The sequence below is a fragment of the Hypanus sabinus genome, chromosome 29 (genome assembly GCF_030144855.1).
Source record: "Hypanus sabinus isolate sHypSab1 chromosome 29, sHypSab1.hap1, whole genome shotgun sequence".
NCBI classification, from domain to species: Eukaryota; Metazoa; Chordata; class Chondrichthyes; order Myliobatiformes; family Dasyatidae; genus Hypanus; species Hypanus sabinus.
In genome coordinates, this window is record NC_082734.1 from 983,142 (window position 1) to 1,010,475 (window position 27,334).

The 27,334-nt window shown below is 54.6% G+C and overlaps 1 protein-coding gene across 6 annotated transcripts in view; it reads right to left on the minus strand.

Moving 5' to 3' along the window:
* The window catches only part of ppp4cb (protein phosphatase 4, catalytic subunit b), a 51,275-nt gene that overhangs the window by 16,895 nt on the left and 7,046 nt on the right, over positions 1-27,334 (minus strand). For all 6 annotated transcript variants that reach the window (XM_059953321.1, XM_059953323.1, XM_059953322.1 and 3 more), the window contains 2 exons: positions 26,880-26,930; positions 26,205-26,306 (listed from right to left, as the gene is read on the minus strand). In XM_059953321.1, coding sequence (XP_059809304.1) covers positions 26,205-26,306; positions 26,880-26,930 — 153 coding nt within the window. The remainder of the gene's footprint in view (positions 1-26,204; positions 26,307-26,879; positions 26,931-27,334) is intronic.

The window sequence follows — 27,334 nt, forward strand, 5'->3', positions numbered from 1 at the left end:
TCCCGGTGTCAGACAGAGTGAATCTCCCTCCACACCTTCCCATCACACACTCCCAGGGTCAGAAACAGAGTGAAACTCCCTCCACACTGTCCCATCACACACTCCCAGTGTCAGAGTGAAACTCCCTCCACACCGTCCCATCACACACTCCCTGCGTCAGAAACAGAGTGAAATTCCATTCACACAGTCCCATCACACACTCCCAGGGTCAGACACAGAGTGAATCTTCCTCCACACTGTCGCATCACACACTCCCAGGGTCAGACAGAGTGAATCTCCCTCCACACCTTCCCATCACACACTCCCAGGGTCAGAAACAGAGTGAAACTCCCTCCACACCGTCCCATCACACACTCCCAGGCTCAGAAACAAAGTGAAACTCCATCCACACAGTCCCATCACACACTCCCAGGGTCAGACAGAGTGAATCTCCCTCCACACCTTCCCATCACACACTCCCAGGGTCAGAAACAGAGTGAAACTCCCTCCACAAAGTCCCATCACACACTCCCAGGGTCAGACACAGAGTGATACTCCCTCCACTCTGTCCAATCACACTCTTCCGGGGTCAGACAGAGTGAAACTCCCTCCACACTATCCCATCACACATACCCGGGGTCAGACGCAGAGTGAATCTCCCAGGGTCAGAAACAGAGTGAAACTCCCTCCACACTGTCCCATCACACACTCCCGGTGTCAGACACTGAGTGCAGCTCCCTCCACAGAGTCCTGGGGTCAGATACAGAGTGAATCTCCTTCCACACACTCCCGGGGTCAGACAGAGTGAAACTCCCTCTACACCTTCCCATCACACACTCCCAGGGTCAGACACAGAGTGATACTCCCTCCACACTGTCCCATCACACTCCCGGGGTCAGACACAGAGTGAAACTCCATCCACACCATTCCATCACACACTCCCGGCGTCAGACAGAGTGAATCTCCCTCCACACTGTCGCATCACACACTCCCGGCGTCAGACAGAGTGAATCTCCCTCCACACTGTCGCATCACACACTCCCAGGGTCAGACAGAGTGAATCTCCCTCCACACCTTCCCATCACACACTCCCGGGGTCAGACACAGAGTGAATCTTCCTCCACACACTCCCGGGGACAGACTCAGAGTGTAGCTCCCTCCACACTGTCCCATCACACGGATGCAGGGTCAGAAACAGAGTGAAACTCCATCCTCACAGTCCCATCACACACTCCCGGGGTCGGACACAGAATGAATCTCCCACCACACCGTCCCATCACACATTCCCAGGGTCAGACAGAGTGAAACCCCCTGCACACTGTCCCATCACACACTCCCGGTGTCAGAAACAGAGTGAAATTCCATCCACACAGTCCCATCACACACTCCCAGGGTCAGACACAGAGAGAATCTCCCTCCACACACTCCCGGGGTCAGACACAGAGTGAATCTCCTTCCACACTCTCCCGGGGTCAGACAGAGTGAAACTCCATCCACACCATTCCATCACACACTCCCGGTGTCAGACAGAGTGAATCTCCCTCCACACCTTCCCATCACACACTCCCAGGGTCAGAAACAGAGTGAAACTCCCTCCACACTGTCCCATCACACACTCCCAGTGTCAGAGTGAAACTCCCTCCACACCGTCCCATCACACACTCCCTGCGTCAGAAACAGAGTGAAATTCCATTCACACAGTCCCATCACACACTCCCAGGGTCAGACACAGAGTGAATCTTCCTCCACACTGTCGCATCACACACTCCCAGGGTCAGACAGAGTGAATCTCCCTCCACACCTTCCCATCACACACTCCCAGGGTCAGAAACAGAGTGAAACTCCCTCCACACCGTCCCATCACACACTCCCAGGCTCAGAAACAAAGTGAAACTCCATCCACACAGTCCCATCACACACTCCCAGGGTCAGAAACAAAGTGAAACTCCATCCACACAGTCCCATCACACACTCCCAGGGTCAGACAGAGTGAATCTCCCTCCACACCTTCCCATCACACACTCCCAGGGTCAGAAACAGAGTGAAACTCCCTCCACAAAGTCCCATCACACACTCCCAGGGTCAGACACAGAGTGAATCTCCCAGGGTCAGAAACAGAGTGAAACTCCCTCCACACTGTCCCATCACACACTCCCGGTGTCAGACACTGAGTGCAGCTCCCTCCACAGAGTCCTGGGGTCAGATACAGAGTGAATCTCCTTCCACACACTCCCGGGGTCAGACAGAGTGAAACTCCCTCTACACCTTCCCATCACACACTCCCAGGGTCAGACACAGAGTGATACTCCCTCCACACTGTCCCATCACACACTCCCAGGGTCAGACACAGAGTGAATCTCCCAGGGTCAGAAACAGAGTGAAACTCCCTCCACACTGTCCCATCACACACTCCCGGTGTCAGACACTGAGTGCAGCTCCCTCCACAGAGTCCTGGGGTCAGATACAGAGTGAATCTCCTTCCACACACTCCCGGGGTCAGACAGAGTGAAACTCCCTCTACACCTTCCCATCACACACTCCCAGGGTCAGACACAGAGTGATACTCCCTCCACACTGTCCCATCACACTCCCGGGGTCAGACACAGAGTGAAACTCCATCCACACCATTCCATCACACACTCCCGGCGTCAGACAGAGTGAATCTCCCTCCACACTGTCGCATCACACACTCCCGGCGTCAGACAGAGTGAATCTCCCTCCACACTGTCGCATCACACACTCCCAGGGTCAGACAGAGTGAATCTCCCTCCACACCTTCCCATCACACACTCCCGGGGTCAGACACAGAGTGAATCTTCCTCCACACACTCCCGGGGACAGACTCAGAGTGTAGCTCCCTCCACACTGTCCCATCACACGGATGCAGGGTCAGAAACAGAGTGAAACTCCATCCTCACAGTCCCATCACACACTCCCGGGGTCGGACACAGAATGAATCTCCCACCACACCGTCCCATCACACATTCCCAGGGTCAGACAGAGTGAAACCCCCTGCACACTGTCCCATCACACACTCCCGGTGTCAGAAACAGAGTGAAATTCCATCCACACAGTCCCATCACACACTCCCAGGGTCAGACACAGAGAGAATCTCCCTCCACACACTCCCGGGGTCAGACACAGAGTGAATCTCCTTCCACACACTCCCGGGGTCAGACAGAGTGAAACTCCATCCACACCATTCCATCACACACTCCCGGTGTCAGACAGAGTGAATCTCCCTCCACACCTTCCCATCACACACTCCCAGGGTCAGAAACAGAGTGAAACTCCCTCCACACTGTCCCATCACACACTCCCAGTGTCAGAGTGAAACTCCCTCCACACCGTCCCATCACACACTCCCTGCGTCAGAAACAGAGTGAAATTCCATTCACACAGTCCCATCACACACTCCCAGGGTCAGACACAGAGTGAATCTTCCTCCACACTGTCGCATCACACACTCCCAGGGTCAGACAGAGTGAATCTCCCTCCACACCTTCCCATCACACACTCCCAGGGTCAGAAACAGAGTGAAACTCCCTCCACACCGTCCCATCACACACTCCCAGGCTCAGAAACAAAGTGAAACTCCATCCACACAGTCCCATCACACACTCCCAGGGTCAGACAGAGTGAATCTCCCTCCACACCTTCCCATCACACACTCCCAGGGTCAGAAACAGAGTGAAACTCCCTCCACAAAGTCCCATCACACACTTCCAGGGTCAGACACAGAGTGATACTCCCTCCACTCTGTCCAATCACACACTCCCAGGATCAGACAGAGTGAAACTCCCTCCACACCGTTCCATCACACACTCCTAGGGTCAGAAACAGAGTGAAATTCCATCCACACAGTCCCATCACACACTCCCAGGGTCAGACTCAGAGAGAATCTCCCTCCACACTGTCGCATCACACACTCCCAGGGTCAGACAGAGTGAATCTCCCTCCACACCTTCCCATCACACACTCCCAGGCACAGAAACAGAGTGAAACTCCATCCACACAGTCCCATCACACACTCCCAGGGTCAGACACAGAGTGATACTCCCTCCACTCTGTCCAATCACACACTCCCAGGGTCAGACAGAGTGAAACTCCCTCCAAACCGTCCTATCATACACTCCCAGGGTCAGAAACAGAGTGAAATTCCATCCACACAGTCCCATCACACACTCCCAGGGTCAGACACAGAGAGAATCTTTCTCCACACACTCCCGGGGTCAGACACAGAGTGTAGCTCCCTCCACACTGTCCCATCACACGGTTGCAGGGTCAGAAACAGAGTGAAACTCCATCCACACAGTCCCATCACACACTCCCGGGGTCAGACAGAGTGAAACCCCCTCCACACTGTCCCATCACACACTCCCGGTGTCAAACACTGAGTGCAGCTCCCTCCACAGAGTCCTGGGTTCAGATACAGAGTGAATCTCCCTCCCCACTCTCCCGGCGTCAGCCACAGAGTGAATCTCCTTCCACACACTCCCGGGGTCAGACAGAGTGAAACTCCCTCTACACCTTCCCATCACATACTCCCAGGGTCAGACACAGAGTGATACTCCCTCCACACTGTCCCATCACACTCCCGGGGTCAGACACTGAGTGAAACTCCATCCACACCATTCCATCACACACTCCCGGCGTCAGACAGAGTGAATCTCCCTCCACACCTTCCCATCACACACTCCCAGGGTCAGACACAGAGTGAATCTCCCTCCACACTGTCGCATCACACACTCCCAGGGTCAGACAGAGTGAATCTCCCTCCACACCTTCCCATCACACACTCCCAGGGTCAGACACAGAGTGAATCTTCCTCCACACACTCCCGGGGACAGACACAGAGTGTAGCTCCCTCCACACTGTCCCATCACACGGTTGCAGGGTCAGAAACAGAGTGAAACTCCATCCACACAGTCCCATCACACACTCCCGGGGTCAGACAGAGTGAATCTCCCTCCACACCATCCCATGAGACACTCCCGGGGACAGACACAGAGTGTAGCTCCCTCCACACTGTCCCATCACACGGTTGCAGGGTCAGAAACAGAGTGAAACTCCATCCACACAGTCCCATCACACACTCCCGAGGTCGGATACAGAATGAATCTCCCACCACACCGTCCCATCACACATTCTCAGGGTCAGACAGAGTGAAACCCCCTGCACACTGTCCCATCACACACTCCCGGTGTCAGACACTGAGTGCAGCTCCCTCCACAGAGTCCTGGGGTCAGATACAGAGTGAATCTCCCTCCCCACTCTCCCGGCGTCAGCCACAGAGTGAATCTCCTTCCACACACTCCCGGGGTCAGACAGAGTGAAACTCCATCTACACCTTCCCATCACATACTCCCAGGTCAGACACAGAGTGATACTCCCTCCACACTGTCCCATCATACTCCCGGGGTCAGACACAGAGTGAAACTCCATCCACACCTTTCCATCACACACTCCCGGCGTCAGACAGAGTGAATCTCCCTCCACACCTTCCCATCACACACTCCCAGGGTCAGACACAGAGTGAATCTCCCTCCACACTGTCGCATCACACACTCCCAGGGTCAGACAGAGTGAATCTCCCTCCACACCTTCCCATCACACACTCCCGGGGTCAGACACAGAGTGAATCTTCCTCCACACACTCCCGGGGACAGACACAGAGTGTAGCTCCCTCCACACTGTCCCATCACACGGTTGCAGGGTCAGAAACAGAGTGAAACTCCATCCACACAGTCCCATCACACACTCCCGGGGTCAGACAGAGTGAAACTCCCTCCACACTATCCCATCACACATACCCGGGGTCAAACACAGAGTGAATCTCCCTCCACACCATCCCATGAGACACTCCCGGGGACAGACACAGAGTGTAGCTCCCTCCACACTGTCCCATCACACGGTTGCAGGGTCAGAAACAGAGTGAAACTCCATCCACACAGTCCCATCACACACTCCCGGGGTCAGACACAGAATGAATCTCCCACCACACCGTCCCATCACACATTCTCAGGGTCAGACAGAGTGAAACCCCCTGCACACTGTCCCATCACACACTCCCGGTGTCAGACACTGAGTGCAGCTCCCTCCACACAGTCCTGGGGTCAGATACAGAGTGAATCTCCTTCCACACACTCCCGGGGTCAGACAGAGTGAAACTCCATCCACACCATTCCATCACACACTCCCGGTGTCAGACAGAGTGAATCTCCCTCCACACCTTCCCATCACACACTCCCAGGGTCAGAAACAGAGTGAATCTCCCTCCACACTGTCGCATCACACACTCCCAGGGTCAGAAACAGAGTGAAACTCCCTCCACACCGTCCCATCACACACTCCCTGCGTCAGAAACAGAGTGAAATTCCATCCACACAGTCCCATCACACACTCCCAGGGTCAGACACAGAGTGAATCTCCCTCCACACCTTCCCATCACACACTCCCAGGGTCAGAAACAGAGTGAAACTCCCTCCACACCGTCCCATCACACACTCCCAGGCTCAGAAACAAAGTGAAACTCCATCCACACAGTCCCATCACAAACTCCCAGGGTCAGACAGAGTGAATCTCCCTCCACACCTTCCCATCACACACTCCCAGGGTCAGAAACAGAGTGAAACTCCCTCCACACCGTCCCATCACACACTCCCAGGGTCAGACTGAGTGAAACACCCTCCACACCGTCCCATCACACACTCCCAGGGTCAGAAACAGAGTGAAACTCCCTCCACACCATCCCATCACACACTCCCAGGCTCAGAAACAAAGTGAAACTCCATCCACACAGTCCCATCACACACTCCCAGGGTCAGACACAGAGTGATACTCCCTCCACTCTGTCCAATCACACACTCCCAGGGTCAGACAGAGTGAAACTCCCTCCACACCGTCCCATCACACACTCCCAGGGTCAGAAACAGAGTGAAATTCCATCCACACAGTCCCATCACACACTCCCAGGGTCAGACACAGAGTGATACTCCCTCCACTCTGTCCAATCACACTCTTCCGGGGTCAGACAGAGTAAAACTCCCTCCACACTATCCCATCACACATACCCGGGGTCAGACGCAGAGTGAATCTCCCTCCATACCATCCCATGAGACACTCCCGGGGTCAGACACAGAGTGCAGCTCCCTCCACACTGTCCCATCACACACTCCCAGGGTCAGAAACAGAGTGAAACTCCCTGCACACTGTCCCATCACACACTCCCGCTGTCAGACACTGAGTGCAGCTCCTGGGGTCAGATACAGAGTGAATCTCCCTCCACACACTCCCGGGGTCAGACACAGAGTGAATCTCCTTCCACACACTCCCGGGGTCAGACAGAGTGAAACTCCATCCACACCATTCCATCACACACTCCCGGTCTCAGACAGAGTGAATCTCCCTCCACACCTTCCCAACACACACTCCCAGGGTCAGAAACAGAGTGAATCTCCCTCCACACTGTCGCATCACACACTCCCAGGGTCAGAAACAGAGTGAAACTCCCTCCACACCGTCCCATCACACACTCCCTGCGTCAGAAACAGAGTGAAATTCCATCCACACAGTCCCATCACACACTCCCAGGGTCAGACACAGAGTGAATCTCCCTCCACACCTTCCCATCACACACTCCCAGGATCAGACACAGAGTGATACTCCCTCCACTCTGTCCAATCACACACTCCCAGGGTCAGACAGAGTGAAAGTCCCTCCACACCGTCCCATCACACACTCCCAGGGTCAGTTGAGTGAAACACCCTCCACACCATCCCATCACACACTCCCAGGGTCAGAAACAGAGTGAAACTCCCTCCACACCATCCCATCACACACTCCCAGGCTCAGAAACAAAGTGAAACTCCATCCACACAGTCCCATCACACACTCCCAGGGTCAGACACAGAGTGATACTCCCTCCACTCTGTCCAATCACACACTCCCAGGGTCAGACAGAGTGAAACTCCCTCCACACCGTCCCATCACACACTCCCAGGGTCAGAAACAGAGTGAAATTCCATCCACACCTTCCCATCACACACTCCCAGGGTCAGACTGAGTGAAACTCCCTCCACACCGTCCCATCACACACTCCCAGGGTCAGAAACAGAGTGAAACTCCCTCCACATCATCCCATCACACACTCCCAGGCTCAGAAACAAAGTGAAACTCCATCCACACAGTCCCATCACACACTCCCAGCGTCAGACACAGAGTGATACTCCCTCCACTCTGTCCAATCACACACTCCCAGGGTCAGACAGAGTGAAACTCCCTCCACACCGTCCCATCACACACTCCCAGGGTCAGAAACAGAGTGAAATTCCATCCACACAGTCCCATCACACACTCCCAGGGTCAGACACAGAGTGATACTCCCTCCACTCTGTCCAATCACACTCTTCCGGGGTCAGACAGAGTGAAACTCCCTCCACACTATCCCATCACACATACCCGGGGTCAGACGCAGAGTGAATCTCCCTCCATACCATCCCATGAGACACTCCCAGGGTCAGAAACAGAGTGAAACTCCCTCCACACCATTCCATCACACACTCCCGGCGTCAGACAGAGTGAATCTCCCTCCACACCTTCCCATCACACACTCCCAGGGTCAGAAACAGAGTGAATCTCCCTCCACACTGTCGCACCACACACTCCCAGGGTCAGAAACAAAGTGAAACTCCTTCCACACAGTCCCATCACACACTCCCAGGGTCAGACACAGAGTGATACTCCCTCCACACCGTCCCATCACACACTCCCAGGGTCAGACAGAGTGAATCTCCCTCCACACCTTCCCATCACACACTCCCAGGGTCAGAAACAGAGTGAAACTCCCTCTACACCGTCCCATCACACACTCCCAGGCTCAGAAACAAAGTGAAACTCCATCCACACAGTCCCATCACACACTCCCAGGGTCAGACACAGAGTGATACTCCCTCCACTCTGTCCAATCACACACTCCCAGGGTCAGACAGAGTGAAACTCCCTCCACACCGTCCCATCACACACTCCCAGGGTCAGAAACAGAGTGAAATTCCATCCACACAGTCCCAGCACACACTCCCAGGGTCAGACACAGAGAGAATCTCCCTCCACACTGTCGCATCACACACTCCCGGGGTCAGACAGAGTGAATCTCCCTCCACACCTTCCCATCACACACTCCCAGGCTCAGAAACAGAGTGAAACTCCATCCACACAGTCCCATCACACTCTCCCAGGGTCAGACACAGAGTGATACTCCCTCCACTCTGTCCAATCACACTCTTCCGGGGTCAGACAGAGTGAAACTCCCTCCACACTATCCCATCACACATACCCGGGGTCAGACACAGAGTGAATCTCCCAGGGTCAGAAACAGAGTGAAACTCCCTCCACACTGTCCCATCACACACTCCCGGTGTCAGACACTGAGTGCAGCTCCCTCCACAGAGTCCTGGGGTCAGATACAGAGTGAATCTCCCTCCCCACTCTCCCGGGGTCAGACAGAGTGAAACTCCCTCTACACCTTCCCATCACACACTCCCAGGGTCAGACACAGAGTGATACTCCCTCCACACTGTCCCATCACACTCCCGGGGTCAGACACAGAGTGAAACTCCATCCACACCATTCCATCACACACTCCCGGCGTCAGACACAGAGTGAATCTCCCTCCACACTGTCGCATCACACACTCCCAGGGTCAGACAGAGTGAATCTCCCTCCACACCTTCCCATCACACACTCCCGGGGTCAGACACAGAGTGAATCTTCCTCCACACACTCCCGGGGACAGACACAGAGTGTAGCTCCCTCCACACTGTCCCATCACACGGTTGCAGGGTCAGAAACAGAGTGAAACTCCATCCACACAGTCCCATCACACACTCCCGGGGTCAGACAGAGTGAAACTCCCTCCACACTATCCCATCACACATACCCGGGGTCAAACACAGAGTGAATCTCCCTCCACACCATCCCATGAGACACTCCCGGGGTCAGACACAGAGTGTAGCTCCCTCCACACTGTCCCATCACACGGATGCAGGGTCAGAAACAGAGTGAAACTCCATCCTCACAGTCCCATCACACACTCCCGGGGTCGGACACAGAATGAATCTCCCACCACACCGTCCCATCACACATTCCCAGGGTCAGAAACAGAGTGAAATTCCATCCACACAGTCCCATCACACACTCCCAGGGTCAGACACAGAGAGAATCTCCCTCCACACACTCCCAGGGTCAGACACAGAGTGAATCTCCTTCCACACACTCCCATCACACACTCCCAGGCACAGAAACAGAGTGAAACTCCATCCACACAGTCCCATCACACACTCCCAGGGTCAGACTCAGAGAGAATCTCCCTCCACACTGTCGCATCACACACTCCCAGGGTCAGACAGAGTGAATCTCCCTCCACACCTTCCCATCACACACTCCCAGGCACAGAAACAGAGTGAAACTCCATCCACACAGTCCCATCACACACTCCCAGGGTCAGACACAGAGTGATACTCCCTCCACTCTGTCCAATCACACACTCCCAGGGTCAGACAGAGTGAAACTCCCTCCAAACCGTCCTATCATACACTCCCAGGGTCAGAAACAGAGTGAAATTCCATCCACACAGTCCCATCACACACTCCCAGGGTCAGACACAGAGAGAATCTTCCTCCACACACTCCCGGGGTCAGACACAGAGTGTAGCTCCCTCCACACTGTCCCATCACACGGTTGCAGGGTCAGAAACAGAGTGAAACTCCATCCACACAGTCCCATCACACACTCCCGGGGTCAGACAGAGTGAAACCCCCTCCACACTGTCCCATCACACACTCCCGGTGTCAAACACTGAGTGCAGCTCCCTCCACAGAGTCCTGGGTTCAGATACAGAGTGAATCTCCCTCCCCACTCTCCCGGCGTCAGCCACAGAGTGAATCTCCTTCCACACACTCCCGGGGTCAGACAGAGTGAAACTCCATCTACACCTTCCCATCACATACTCCCAGGTCAGACACAGAGTGATACTCCCTCCACACTGTCCCATCATACTCCCGGGGTCAGACACAGAGTGAAACTCCATCCACACCTTTCCATCACACACTCCCGGCGTCAGACAGAGTGAATCTCCCTCCACACCTTCCCATCACACACTCCCAGGGTCAGACACAGAGTGAATCTCCCTCCACACTGTCGCATCACACACTCCCAGGGTCAGACAGAGTGAATCTCCCTCCACACCTTCCCATCACACACTCCCGGGGTCAGACACAGAGTGAATCTTCCTCCACACACTCCCGGGGACAGACACAGAGTGTAGCTCCCTCCACACTGTCCCATCACACGGTTGCAGGGTCAGAAACAGAGTGAAACTCCATCCACACAGTCCCATCACACACTCCCGGGGTCAGACAGAGTGAAACTCCCTCCACACTATCCCATCACACATACCCGGGGTCAAACACAGAGTGAATCTCCCTCCACACCATCCCATGAGACACTCCCGGGGACAGACACAGAGTGTAGCTCCCTCCACACTGTCCCATCACACGGTTGCAGGGTCAGAAACAGAGTGAAACTCCATCCACACAGTCCCATCACACACTCCCGGGGTCAGACACAGAATGAATCTCCCACCACACCGTCCCATCACACATTCTCAGGGTCAGACAGAGTGAAACCCCCTGCACACTGTCCCATCACACACTCCCGGTGTCAGACACTGAGTGCAGCTCCCTCCACACAGTCCTGGGGTCAGATACAGAGTGAATCTCCTTCCACACACTCCCGGGGTCAGACAGAGTGAAACTCCATCCACACCATTCCATCACACACTCCCGGTGTCAGACAGAGTGAATCTCCCTCCACACCTTCCCATCACACACTCCCAGGGTCAGAAACAGAGTGAATCTCCCTCCACACTGTCGCATCACACACTCCCAGGGTCAGAAACAGAGTGAAACTCCCTCCACACCGTCCCATCACACACTCCCTGCGTCAGAAACAGAGTGAAATTCCATCCACACAGTCCCATCACACACTCCCAGGGTCAGACACAGAGTGAATCTCCCTCCACACCTTCCCATCACACACTCCCAGGGTCAGAAACAGAGTGAAACTCCCTCCACACCGTCCCATCACACACTCCCAGGCTCAGAAACAAAGTGAAACTCCATCCACACAGTCCCATCACAAACTCCCAGGGTCAGACAGAGTGAATCTCCCTCCACACCTTCCCATCACACACTCCCAGGGTCAGAAACAGAGTGAAACTCCCTCCACACCGTCCCATCACACACTCCCAGGGTCAGACTGAGTGAAACACCCTCCACACCGTCCCATCACACACTCCCAGGGTCAGAAACAGAGTGAAACTCCCTCCACACCATCCCATCACACACTCCCAGGCTCAGAAACAAAGTGAAACTCCATCCACACAGTCCCATCACACACTCCCAGGGTCAGACACAGAGTGATACTCCCTCCACTCTGTCCAATCACACACTCCCAGGGTCAGACAGAGTGAAACTCCCTCCACACCGTCCCATCACACACTCCCAGGGTCAGAAACAGAGTGAAATTCCATCCACACAGTCCCATCACACACTCCCAGGGTCAGACACAGAGTGATACTCCCTCCACTCTGTCCAATCACACTCTTCCGGGGTCAGACAGAGTAAAACTCCCTCCACACTATCCCATCACACATACCCGGGGTCAGACGCAGAGTGAATCTCCCTCCATACCATCCCATGAGACACTCCCGGGGTCAGACACAGAGTGCAGCTCCCTCCACACTGTCCCATCACACACTCCCAGGGTCAGAAACAGAGTGAAACTCCCTGCACACTGTCCCATCACACACTCCCGCTGTCAGACACTGAGTGCAGCTCCTGGGGTCAGATACAGAGTGAATCTCCCTCCACACACTCCCGGGGTCAGACACAGAGTGAATCTCCTTCCACACACTCCCGGGGTCAGACAGAGTGAAACTCCATCCACACCATTCCATCACACACTCCCGGTCTCAGACAGAGTGAATCTCCCTCCACACCTTCCCAACACACACTCCCAGGGTCAGAAACAGAGTGAATCTCCCTCCACACTGTCGCATCACACACTCCCAGGGTCAGAAACAGAGTGAAACTCCCTCCACACCGTCCCATCACACACTCCCTGCGTCAGAAACAGAGTGAAATTCCATCCACACAGTCCCATCACACACTCCCAGGGTCAGACACAGAGTGAATCTCCCTCCACACCTTCCCATCACACACTCCCAGGATCAGACACAGAGTGATACTCCCTCCACTCTGTCCAATCACACACTCCCAGGGTCAGACAGAGTGAAAGTCCCTCCACACCGTCCCATCACACACTCCCAGGGTCAGTTGAGTGAAACACCCTCCACACCATCCCATCACACACTCCCAGGGTCAGAAACAGAGTGAAACTCCCTCCACACCATCCCATCACACACTCCCAGGCTCAGAAACAAAGTGAAACTCCATCCACACAGTCCCATCACACACTCCCAGGGTCAGACACAGAGTGATACTCCCTCCACTCTGTCCAATCACACACTCCCAGGGTCAGACAGAGTGAAACTCCCTCCACACCGTCCCATCACACACTCCCAGGGTCAGAAACAGAGTGAAATTCCATCCACACCTTCCCATCACACACTCCCAGGGTCAGACTGAGTGAAACTCCCTCCACACCGTCCCATCACACACTCCCAGGGTCAGAAACAGAGTGAAACTCCCTCCACATCATCCCATCACACACTCCCAGGCTCAGAAACAAAGTGAAACTCCATCCACACAGTCCCATCACACACTCCCAGCGTCAGACACAGAGTGATACTCCCTCCACTCTGTCCAATCACACACTCCCAGGGTCAGACAGAGTGAAACTCCCTCCACACCGTCCCATCACACACTCCCAGGGTCAGAAACAGAGTGAAATTCCATCCACACAGTCCCATCACACACTCCCAGGGTCAGACACAGAGTGATACTCCCTCCACTCTGTCCAATCACACTCTTCCGGGGTCAGACAGAGTGAAACTCCCTCCACACTATCCCATCACACATACCCGGGGTCAGACGCAGAGTGAATCTCCCTCCATACCATCCCATGAGACACTCCCAGGGTCAGAAACAGAGTGAAACTCCCTCCACACCATTCCATCACACACTCCCGGCGTCAGACAGAGTGAATCTCCCTCCACACCTTCCCATCACACACTCCCAGGGTCAGAAACAGAGTGAATCTCCCTCCACACTGTCGCACCACACACTCCCAGGGTCAGAAACAAAGTGAAACTCCTTCCACACAGTCCCATCACACACTCCCAGGGTCAGACACAGAGTGATACTCCCTCCACACCGTCCCATCACACACTCCCAGGGTCAGACAGAGTGAATCTCCCTCCACACCTTCCCATCACACACTCCCAGGGTCAGAAACAGAGTGAAACTCCCTCTACACCGTCCCATCACACACTCCCAGGCTCAGAAACAAAGTGAAACTCCATCCACACAGTCCCATCACACACTCCCAGGGTCAGACACAGAGTGATACTCCCTCCACTCTGTCCAATCACACACTCCCAGGGTCAGACAGAGTGAAACTCCCTCCACACCGTCCCATCACACACTCCCAGGGTCAGAAACAGAGTGAAATTCCATCCACACAGTCCCAGCACACACTCCCAGGGTCAGACACAGAGAGAATCTCCCTCCACACTGTCGCATCACACACTCCCGGGGTCAGACAGAGTGAATCTCCCTCCACACCTTCCCATCACACACTCCCAGGCTCAGAAACAGAGTGAAACTCCATCCACACAGTCCCATCACACTCTCCCAGGGTCAGACACAGAGTGATACTCCCTCCACTCTGTCCAATCACACTCTTCCGGGGTCAGACAGAGTGAAACTCCCTCCACACTATCCCATCACACATACCCGGGGTCAGACACAGAGTGAATCTCCCAGGGTCAGAAACAGAGTGAAACTCCCTCCACACTGTCCCATCACACACTCCCGGTGTCAGACACTGAGTGCAGCTCCCTCCACAGAGTCCTGGGGTCAGATACAGAGTGAATCTCCCTCCCCACTCTCCCGGGGTCAGACAGAGTGAAACTCCCTCTACACCTTCCCATCACACACTCCCAGGGTCAGACACAGAGTGATACTCCCTCCACACTGTCCCATCACACTCCCGGGGTCAGACACAGAGTGAAACTCCATCCACACCATTCCATCACACACTCCCGGCGTCAGACACAGAGTGAATCTCCCTCCACACTGTCGCATCACACACTCCCAGGGTCAGACAGAGTGAATCTCCCTCCACACCTTCCCATCACACACTCCCGGGGTCAGACACAGAGTGAATCTTCCTCCACACACTCCCGGGGACAGACACAGAGTGTAGCTCCCTCCACACTGTCCCATCACACGGTTGCAGGGTCAGAAACAGAGTGAAACTCCATCCACACAGTCCCATCACACACTCCCGGGGTCAGACAGAGTGAAACTCCCTCCACACTATCCCATCACACATACCCGGGGTCAAACACAGAGTGAATCTCCCTCCACACCATCCCATGAGACACTCCCGGGGTCAGACACAGAGTGTAGCTCCCTCCACACTGTCCCATCACACGGATGCAGGGTCAGAAACAGAGTGAAACTCCATCCTCACAGTCCCATCACACACTCCCGGGGTCGGACACAGAATGAATCTCCCACCACACCGTCCCATCACACATTCCCAGGGTCAGAAACAGAGTGAAATTCCATCCACACAGTCCCATCACACACTCCCAGGGTCAGACACAGAGAGAATCTCCCTCCACACACTCCCAGGGTCAGACACAGAGTGAATCTCCTTCCACACACTCCCATCACACACTCCCAGGCACAGAAACAGAGTGAAACTCCATCCACACAGTCCCATCACACACTCCCAGGGTCAGACTCAGAGAGAATCTCCCTCCACACTGTCGCATCACACACTCCCAGGGTCAGACAGAGTGAATCTCCCTCCACACCTTCCCATCACACACTCCCAGGCACAGAAACAGAGTGAAACTCCATCCACACAGTCCCATCACACACTCCCAGGGTCAGACACAGAGTGATACTCCCTCCACTCTGTCCAATCACACACTCCCAGGGTCAGACAGAGTGAAACTCCCTCCAAACCGTCCTATCATACACTCCCAGGGTCAGAAACAGAGTGAAATTCCATCCACACAGTCCCATCACACACTCCCAGGGTCAGACACAGAGAGAATCTTCCTCCACACACTCCCGGGGTCAGACACAGAGTGTAGCTCCCTCCACACTGTCCCATCACACGGTTGCAGGGTCAGAAACAGAGTGAAACTCCATCCACACAGTCCCATCACACACTCCCGGGGTCAGACAGAGTGAAACCCCCTCCACACTGTCCCATCACACACTCCCGGTGTCAAACACTGAGTGCAGCTCCCTCCACAGAGTCCTGGGTTCAGATACAGAGTGAATCTCCCTCCCCACTCTCCCGGCGTCAGCCACAGAGTGAATCTCCTTCCACACACTCCCGGGGTCAGACAGAGTGAAACTCCCTCTACACCTTCCCATCACATACTCCCAGGGTCAGACACAGAGTGATACTCCCTCCACACTGTCCCATCACACTCCCGGGGTCAGACACTGAGTGAAACTCCATCCACACCATTCCATCACACACTCCCGGCGTCAGACAGAGTGAATCTCCCTCCACACCTTCCCATCACACACTCCCAGGGTCAGACACAGAGTGAATCTCCCTCCACACTGTCGCATCACACACTCCCAGGGTCAGACAGAGTGAATCTCCCTCCACACCTTCCCATCACACACTCCCAGGGTCAGACACAGAGTGAATCTTCCTCCACACACTCCCGGGGACAGACACAGAGTGTAGCTCCCTCCACACTGTCCCATCACACGGTTGCAGGGTCAGAAACAGAGTGAAACTCCATCCACACAGTCCCATCACACACTCCCGAGGTCGGATACAGAATGAATCTCCCACCACACCGTCCCATCACACATTCTCAGGGTCAGACAGAGTGAAACCCCCTGCACACTGTCCCATCACACACTCCCGGTGTCAGACACTGAGTGCAGCTCCCTCCACAGAGTCCTGGGGTCAGATACAGAGTGAATCTCCCTCCCCACTCTCCCGGCGTCAGCCACAGAGTGAATCTCCTTCCACACACTCCCGGGGTCAGACAGAGTGAAACTCCATCTACACCTTCCCATCACATACTCCCAGGTCAGACACAGAGTGATACTCCCTCCACACTGTCCCATCATACTCCCGGGGTCAGACACAGAGTGAAACTCCATCCACACCTTTCCATCACACACTCCCGGCGTCAGACAGAGTGAATCTCCCTCCACACCTTCCCATCACACACTCCCAGGGTCAGACACAGAGTGAATCTCCCTCCACACTGTCGCATCACACACTCCCAGGGTCAGACAGAGTGAATCTCCCTCCACACCTTCCCATCACACACTCCCGGGGTCAGACACAGAGTGAATCTTCCTCCACACACTCCCGGGGACAGACACAGAGTGTAGCTCCCTCCACACTGTCCCATCACACGGTTGCAGGGTCAGAAACAGAGTGAAACTCCATCCACACAGTCCCATCACACACTCCCGAGGTCGGACACAGAATGAATCTCCCACCACACCGTCCCATCACACATTCTCAGGGTCAGACAGAGTGAAACCCCCTGCACACTGTCCCATCACACACTCCCGGTGTCAGACACTGAGTGCAGCTCCCTCCACACAGTCCTGGGGTCAGATACAGAGTGAATCTCCTTCCACACACTCCCGGGGTCAGACAGAGTGAATCTCCCTCCACACCTTCCCATCACACACTCCCAGGGTCAGAAACAGAGTGAATCTCCCTCCACACTGTCGCACCACACACTCCCAGGGTCAGAAACAAAGTGAAACTCCTTCCACACAGTCCCATCACACACTCCCAGGGTCAGACACAGAGTGATACTCCCTCCACACCGTCCCATCACACACTCCCAGGGTCAGACAGAGTGAATCTCCCTCCACACCTTCCCATCACACACTCCCAGGGTCAGAAACAGAGTGAAACTCCCTCTACACCGTCCCATCACACACTCCCAGGCTCAGAAACAAAGTGAAACTCCATCCACACAGTCCCATCACACACTCCCAGGGTCAGACACAGAGTGATACTCCCTCCACTCTGTCCAATCACACACTCCCTGGGTCAGACAGAGTGAAACTCCCTCCACACCGTCCCATCACACACTCCCAGGGTCAGAAACAGAGTGAAATTCCATCCACACAGTCCCAGCACACACTCCCAGGGTCAGACACAGAGAGAATCTCCCTCCACACTGTCGCATCACACACTCCCGGGGTCAGACAGAGTGAATCTCCCTCCACACCTTCCCATCACACACTCCCAGGCTCAGAAACAGAGTGAAACTCCATCCACACAGTCCCATCACACTCTCCCAGGGTCAGACACAGAGTGATACTCCCTCCACTCTGTCCAATCACACTCTTCCGGGGTCAGACAGAGTGAAACTCCCTCCACACTATCCCATCACACATACCCGGGGTCAGACACAGAGTGAATCTCCCAGGGTCAGAAACAGAGTGAAACTCCCTCCACACTGTCCCATCACACACTCCCGGTGTCAGACACTGAGTGCAGCTCCCTCCACAGAGTCCTGGGGTCAGATACAGAGTGAATCTCCCTCCCCACTCTCCCGGGGTCAGACAGAGTGAAACTCCCTCTACACCTTCCCATCACACACTCCCAGGGTCAGACACAGAGTGATACGCCCTCCACACTGTCCCATCACACTCCCGGGGTCAGACACAGAGTGAAACTCCATCCACACCATTCCATCACACACTCCCGGCGTCAGACACAGAGTGAATCTCCCTCCACACTGTCGCATCACACACTCCCAGGGTCAGACAGAGTGAATCTCCCTCCACACCTTCCCATCACACACTCCCGGGGTCAGACACAGAGTGAATCTTCCTCCACACACTCCCGGGGACAGACACAGAGTGTAGCTCCCTCCACACTGTCCCATCACACGGTTGCAGGGTCAGAAACAGAGTGAAACTCCATCCACACAGTCCCATCACACACTCCCGGGGTCAGACAGAGTGAAACTCCCTCCACACTATCCCATCACACATACCCGGGGTCAAACACAGAGTGAATCTCCCTCCACACCATCCCATGAGACACTCCCGGGGTCAGACACAGAGTGTAGCTCCCTCCACACTGTCCCATCACACGGATGCAGGGTCAGAAACAGAGTGAAACTCCATCCTCACAGTCCCATCACACACTCCCGGGGTCGGACACAGAATGAATCTCCCACCACACCGTCCCATCACACATTCCCAGGGTCAGAAACAGAGTGAAATTCCATCCACACAGTCCCATCACACACTCCCAGGGTCAGACACAGAGAGAATCTCCCTCCACACACTCCCAGGGTCAGACACAGAGTGAATCTCCTTCCACACACTCCCATCACACACTCCCAGGCACAGAAACAGAGTGAAACTCCATCCACACAGTCCCATCACACACTCCCAGGGTCAGACTCAGAGAGAATCTCCCTCCACACTGTCGCATCACACACTCCCAGGGTCAGACAGAGTGAATCTCCCTCCACACCTTCCCATCACACACTCCCAGGCACAGAAACAGAGTGAAACTCCATCCACACAGTCCCATCACACACTCCCAGGGTCAGACACAGAGTGATACTCCCTCCACTCTGTCCAATCACACACTCCCAGGGTCAGACAGAGTGAAACTCCCTCCAAACCGTCCTATCATACACTCCCAGGGTCAGAAACAGAGTGAAATTCCATCCACACAGTCCCATCACACACTCCCAGGGTCAGACACAGAGAGAATCTTCCTCCACACACTCCCGGGGTCAGACACAGAGTGTAGCTCCCTCCACACTGTCCCATCACACGGTTGCAGGGTCAGAAACAGAGTGAAACTCCATCCACACAGTCCCATCACACACTCCCGGGGTCAGACAGAGTGAAACCCCCTCCACACTGTCCCATCACACACTCCCGGTGTCAAACACTGAGTGCAGCTCCCTCCACAGAGTCCTGGGTTCAGATACAGAGTGAATCTCCCTCCCCACTCTCCCGGCGTCAGCCACAGAGTGAATCTCCTTCCACACACTCCCGGGGTCAGACAGAGTGAAACTCCCTCTACACCTTCCCATCACATACTCCCAGGGTCAGACACAGAGTGATACTCCCTCCACACTGTCCCATCACACTCCCGGGGTCAGACACTGAGTGAAACTCCATCCACACCATTCCATCACACACTCCCGGCGTCAGACAGAGTGAATCTCCCTCCACACCTTCCCATCACACACTCCCAGGGTCAGACACAGAGTGAATCTCCCTCCACACTGTCGCATCACACACTCCCAGGGTCAGACAGAGTGAATCTCCCTCCACACCTTCCCATCACACACTCCCAGGGTCAGACACAGAGTGAATCTTCCTCCACACACTCCCGGGGACAGACACAGAGTGTAGCTCCCTCCACACTGTCCCATCACACGGTTGCAGGGTCAGAAACAGAGTGAATCTCCCACCACACCGTCCCATCACACATTCTCAGGGTCAGACAGAGTGAAACCCCCTGCACACTGTCCCATCACACACTCCCGGTGTCAGACACTGAGTGCAGCTCCCTCCACACAGTCCTGGGGTCAGATACAGAGTGAATCTCCTTCCACACACTCCCGGGGTCAGACAGAGTGAAACTCCATCCACACCATTCCATCACACACTCCCGGTGTCAGACAGAGTGAATCTCCCTCCACACCTTCCCATCACACACTCCCAGGGTCAGAAACAGAGTGAATCTCCCTCCACACTGTCGCATCACACACTCCCAGGGTCAGAAACAGAGTGAAACTCCCTCCACACCGTCCCATCACACACTCCCTGCGTCAGAAACAGAGTGAAATTCCATCCACACAGTCCCATCACACACTCCCAGGGTCAGACACAGAGTGAATCTCCCTCCACACCTTCCCATCACACACTCCCAGGGTCAGAAACAGAGTGAAACTCCCTCCACACCGTCCCATCACACACTCCCAGGCTCAGAAACAAAGTGAAACTCCATCCACACAGTCCCATCACAAACTCCCAGGGTCAGACAGAGTGAATCTCCCTCCACACCTTCCCATCACACACTCCCAGGGTCAGAAACAGAGTGAAACTCCCTCCACACCATCCCATCACACACTCCCAGGCTCAGAAACAAAGTGAAACTCCATCCACACAGTCCCATCACACACTCCCAGGGTCAGACACAGAGTGATACTCCCTCCACTCTGTCCAATCACACACTCCCAGGGTCAGACAGAGTGAAACTCCCTCCACACCGTCCCATCACACACTCCCAGGGTCAGAAACAGAGTGAAATTCCATCCACACAGTCCCATCACACACTCCCAGGGTCAGACACAGAGTGATACTCCCTCCACTCTGTCCAATCACACTCTTCCGGGGTCAGACAGAGTAAAACTCCCTCCACACTATCCCATCACACATACCCGGGGTCAGACGCAGAGTGAATCTCCCTCCATACCATCCCATGAGACACTCCCGGGGTCAGACACAGAGTGCAGCTCCCTCCACACTGTCCCATCACACACTCCCAGGGTCAGAAACAGAGTGAAACTCCCTGCACACTGTCCCATCACACACTCCCGCTGTCAGACACTGAGTGCAGCTCCTGGGGTCAGATACAGAGTGAATCTCCCTCCACACACTCCCGGGGTCAGACACAGAGTGAATCTCCTTCCACACACTCCCGGGGTCAGACAGAGTGAAACTCCATCCACACCATTCCATCACACACTCCCGGTCTCAGACAGAGTGAATCTCCCTCCACACCTTCCCAACACACACTCCCAGGGTCAGAAACAGAGTGAATCTCCCTCCACACTGTCGCATCACACACTCCCAGGGTCAGAAACAGAGTGAAACTCCCTCCACACCGTCCCATCACACACTCCCTGCGTCAGAAACAGAGTGAAATTCCATCCACACAGTCCCATCACACACTCCCAGGGTCAGACACAGAGTGAATCTCCCTCCACACCTTCCCATCACACACTCCCAGGATCAGACACAGAGTGATACTCCCTCCACTCTGTCCAATCACACACTCCCAGGGTCAGACAGAGTGAAAGTCCCTCCACACCGTCCCATCACACACTCCCAGGGTCAGTTGAGTGAAACACCCTCCACACCATCCCATCACACACTCCCAGGGTCAGAAACAGAGTGAAACTCCCTCCACACCATCCCATCACACACTCCCAGGCTCAGAAACAAAGTGAAACTCCATCCACACAGTCCCATCACACACTCCCAGGGTCAGACACAGAGTGATACTCCCTCCACTCTGTCCAATCACACACTCCCAGGGTCAGACAGAGTGAAACTCCCTCCACACCGTCCCATCACACACTCCCAGGGTCAGAAACAGAGTGAAATTCCATCCACACCTTCCCATCACACACTCCCAGGGTCAGACTGAGTGAAACTCCCTCCACACCGTCCCATCACACACTCCCAGGGTCAGAAACAGAGTGAAACTCCCTCCACATCATCCCATCACACACTCCCAGGCTCAGAAACAAAGTGAAACTCCATCCACACAGTCCCATCACACACTCCCAGCGTCAGACACAGAGTGATACTCCCTCCACTCTGTCCAATCACACACTCCCAGGGTCAGACAGAGTGAAACTCCCTCCACACCGTCCCATCACACACTCCCAGGGTCAGAAACAGAGTGAAATTCCATCCACACAGTCCCATCACACACTCCCAGGGTCAGACACAGAGTGATACACCCTCCACTCTGTCCAATCACACTCTTCCGGGGTCAGACAGAGTGAAACTCCCTCCACACTATCCCATCACACATACCCGGGGTCAGACGCAGAGTGAATCTCCCTCCATACCATCCCATGAGACACTCCCAGGGTCAGAAACAGAGTGAAACTCCCTCCACACCATTCCATCACACACTCCCGGCGTCAGACAGAGTGAATCTCCCTCCACACCTTCCCATCACACACTCCCAGGGTCAGAAACAGAGTGAATCTCCCTCCACACTGTCGCACCACACACTCCCAGGGTCAGAAACAAAGTGAAACTCCTTCCACACAGTCCCATCACACACTCCCAGGGTCAGACACAGAGTGATACTCCCTCCACACCGTCCCATCACACACTCCCAGGGTCAGACAGAGTGAATCTCCCTCCACACCTTCCCATCACACACTCCCAGGGTCAGAAACAGAGTGAAACTCCCTCTACACCGTCCCATCACACACTCCCAGGCTCAGAAACAAAGTGAAACTCCATCCACACAGTCCCATCACACACTCCCAGGGTCAGACACAGAGTGATACTCCCTCCACTCTGTCCAATCACACACTCCCAGGGTCAGACAGAGTGAAACTCCCTCCACACCGTCCCATCACACACTCCCAGGGTCAGAAACAGAGTGAAATTCCATCCACACAGTCCCAGCACACACTCCCAGGGTCAGACACAGAGAGAATCTCCCTCCACACTGTCGCATCACACACTCCCGGGGTCAGACAGAGTGAATCTCCCTCCACACCTTCCCATCACACACTCCCAGGCTCAGAAACAGAGTGAAACTCCATCCACACAGTCCCATCACACTCTCCCAGGGTCAGACACAGAGTGATACTCCCTCCACTCTGTCCAATCACACTCTTCCGGGGTCAGACAGAGTGAAACTCCCTCCACACTATCCCATCACACATACCCGGGGTCAGACACAGAGTGAATCTCCCAGGGTCAGAAACAGAGTGAAACTCCCTCCACACTGTCCCATCACACACTCCCGGTGTCAGACACTGAGTGCAGCTCCCTCCACAGAGTCCTGGGGTCAGATACAGAGTGAATCTCCCTCCCCACTCTCCCGGGGTCAGACAGAGTGAAACTCCCTCTACACCTTCCCATCACACACTCCCAGGGTCAGACACAGAGTGATACTCCCTCCACACTGTCCCATCACACTCCCGGGGTCAGACACAGAGTGAAACTCCATCCACACCATTCCATCACACACTCCCGGCGTCAGACACAGAGTGAATCTCCCTCCACACTGTCGCATCACACACTCCCAGGGTCAGACAGAGTGAATCTCCCTCCACACCTTCCCATCACACACTCCCGGGGTCAGACACAGAGTGAATCTTCCTCCACACACTCCCGGGGACAGACACAGAGTGTAGCTCCCTCCACACTGTCCCATCACACGGTTGCAGGGTCAGAAACAGAGTGAAACTCCATCCACACAGTCCCATCACACACTCCCGGGGTCAGACAGAGTGAAACTCCCTCCACACTATCCCATCACACATACCCGGGGTCAAACACAGAGTGAATCTCCCTCCACACCATCCCATGAGACACTCCCGGGGTCAGACACAGAGTGTAGCTCCCTCCACACTGTCCCATCACACGGATGCAGGGTCAGAAACAGAGTGAAACTCCATCCTCACAGTCCCATCACACACTCCCGGGGTCGGACACAGAATGAATCTCCCACCACACCGTCCCATCACACATTCCCAGGGTCAGAAACAGAGTGAAATTCCATCCACACAGTCCCATCACACACTCCCAGGGTCAGACACAGAGAGAATCTCCCTCCACACACTCCCAGGGTCAGACACAGAGTGAATCTCCTTCCACACACTCCCGGGGTCAGACAGAGTGAAACTCCATCCACACCATTCCATCACACACTCCCGGTGTCAGACAGAGTGAATCTCCCTCCACACCTTCCCATCACACACTCCCAGGGTCAGAAACAGAGTGAAACTCCCTCCACACCGTCCCATCACACACTCCCAGGGTCAGACAGAGTGAATCTCCCTCCACACCTTCCCATCACACACTCCCAGGGTCAGAAACAGAGTGAAACTCCATCCACACAGTCCAATCACACTCTCCCGGGGTCAGACACAGAGTGAAACTCCATCCACACCATCCGAACACACACTCCCGGTGTCAGACACAGAGTGAAACTCCCTCCACACCATCGCATCACACACTCCCAGGGTCAGACACAGACGGAAACTCCCTCCACACTGTCCCATTCCACTCTCCTGGGGTCAGACAGAGTGAAACTCTGTCCACACCATCCCATCACAGACTCCTGGGGTCAGACAGAGTGACACTCCCACCGCACTGTACCATCACACAGTCCTGGGGTCAGACACAAAGTGAATCTCCCTCCACTCATTCCTGGGGTCAGACACAGTGTGAAACTCCCTCAACACTGTCCTATCACAAGCTCCAAGGGTCAGACACAGAGTGAATCTCCCTCCACAACATCTTATCACACACTCCCAGGGTTCGACAGAGTGAAACTCCTTCCAAACCGTCCCATCACACACTCCCGGGGTCAGACAGAGTGAAACTCCCTCCACACTATCCCATCACACATACCCGGGGTCAGACACAGAGTGAATCTCCCTCCACACCATCCCATGAGACACTCCCGGGGTCAGACACAGAGTGTAGCTCCCTCCACACTGTCCCATCACATGGTTGCAGGGTCAGACACAGAGTGAAACTCTGTCCACACCATCCCATCACACATACCCGGGGTCAGACACAGAGTGAATCTCCCTCCACACCGTCCCATCACACACTCCCAGGGTCAGACACAGAGTGAAACTCCCTCCACACCGTCCCATCACACACTCCCGGGGTCAGACACAGAGTGAATCTCCCTCCACACTGTCCCATCACACACTCCCGGTGTCAGATACAGATTGAATCTCCCTCCACTGTCCCATCCCACACTCCCGGGGTTGGACACAGAGTGAATCTCCATCCACACCGTCCCATCACACACTCCCGGGGTCAGACACAGAGTGAATCTCCATCAACATTGTCCCATCACACTCTCCTGGGGTCAGACACAGCGTGAATCTCCCTCCACACAGTCCCAGGTAAGAAATAGAGTGAAGCTCCATCCGCACCATTCCACCACATATTTCCGATCTCGGACTCATGATGAGGCTGCCTTACCTTCAGAGCAAGGAGCAGGAGGAAAGTTTCTACACTGTAGAACCCTCGGTCCACAAAGTCACCCATGAACAGATAGTTTGTTTCTGGTACATCTCCCCCAACCTGACGGGGAGGGAGGGAGGGCAAGAGAGAGTAGATAACAGGTCAGTAGGAGCCAGTATGCTGCTGGGGAGAGGGCAGGGAAGGATATGGTAGAGGTATTGTGGTGGTACAGAGTGGGGGAGGAGGACTCACAGGTCGTGGGGAAAGGAATAAGAAACACATGGTGAGAGAGAGCCAATGGAGCCCCGGGGAGAAGGCTGGTCAGACAGGAAAAAAGGGGAGGCCCGGGGGTTAAGAGTGTGAGGGACCTGGGGGGTGGGGAGCATGCAAAACCAGAGGGCAGGGAGGAGATGATGAGGGAGAACGAGTGCAAGTCAGAGAACTTGTAGGCAGAGAGTAGGTACGGTGTAGATTCTGGGGAGATGAATCCAGGGACAGAGCAGTGGGGGTGAAGACTGTGTAGAATAGCATGGAGAGAAAGGGGGAGAGACTTGGATGGCAGGGTGGGGGAGGTCAAAGTGCAAAGTGGTGGGGCGAATGGCGGGTGAGAAGAAGTGGGGGAGGAAGGGAAGCTTGATTTGGAGGGTGTATGGGTGTCAAACTGCAGGCAGAAGGGAAGGATACCAGACTCACCCGGAATAACTCCTTCAAGTCATAGAACTGCCCATGAATGTCTCCGCAGACCTGTGGGTGAAGGTGAAGAGAGGGTTAAAAAAGAACCACTTTTCTTTTAAAGTAGTTAGTCTGTTCAGTTCTCATAATGAACAAACCTGTTAATTAGGATTATGCACTCAGTAGCCATTAGGTACACCCACTCATTAATATAAATATCTAATCAGCCAATCACATGGCAGCAACTCAATGCATAAAAGCATACAGACATGGTCAAGAGGTTCAGTTGTTGTTCAGAGCAAACATCAGAATGGGGGAAGAAATATGATAAGTGACCTTTACTGTGGAATGATTGTTTGTGCCAGATGGGGCGGTTTGAGTATCTCAGAAACTGATGAAATTCTGGGATTTTCATGCATAACAGTCTCTAGAGTTTAGAGAATGGTGCAAAAGACCACAAAAAAAACATCCAATAA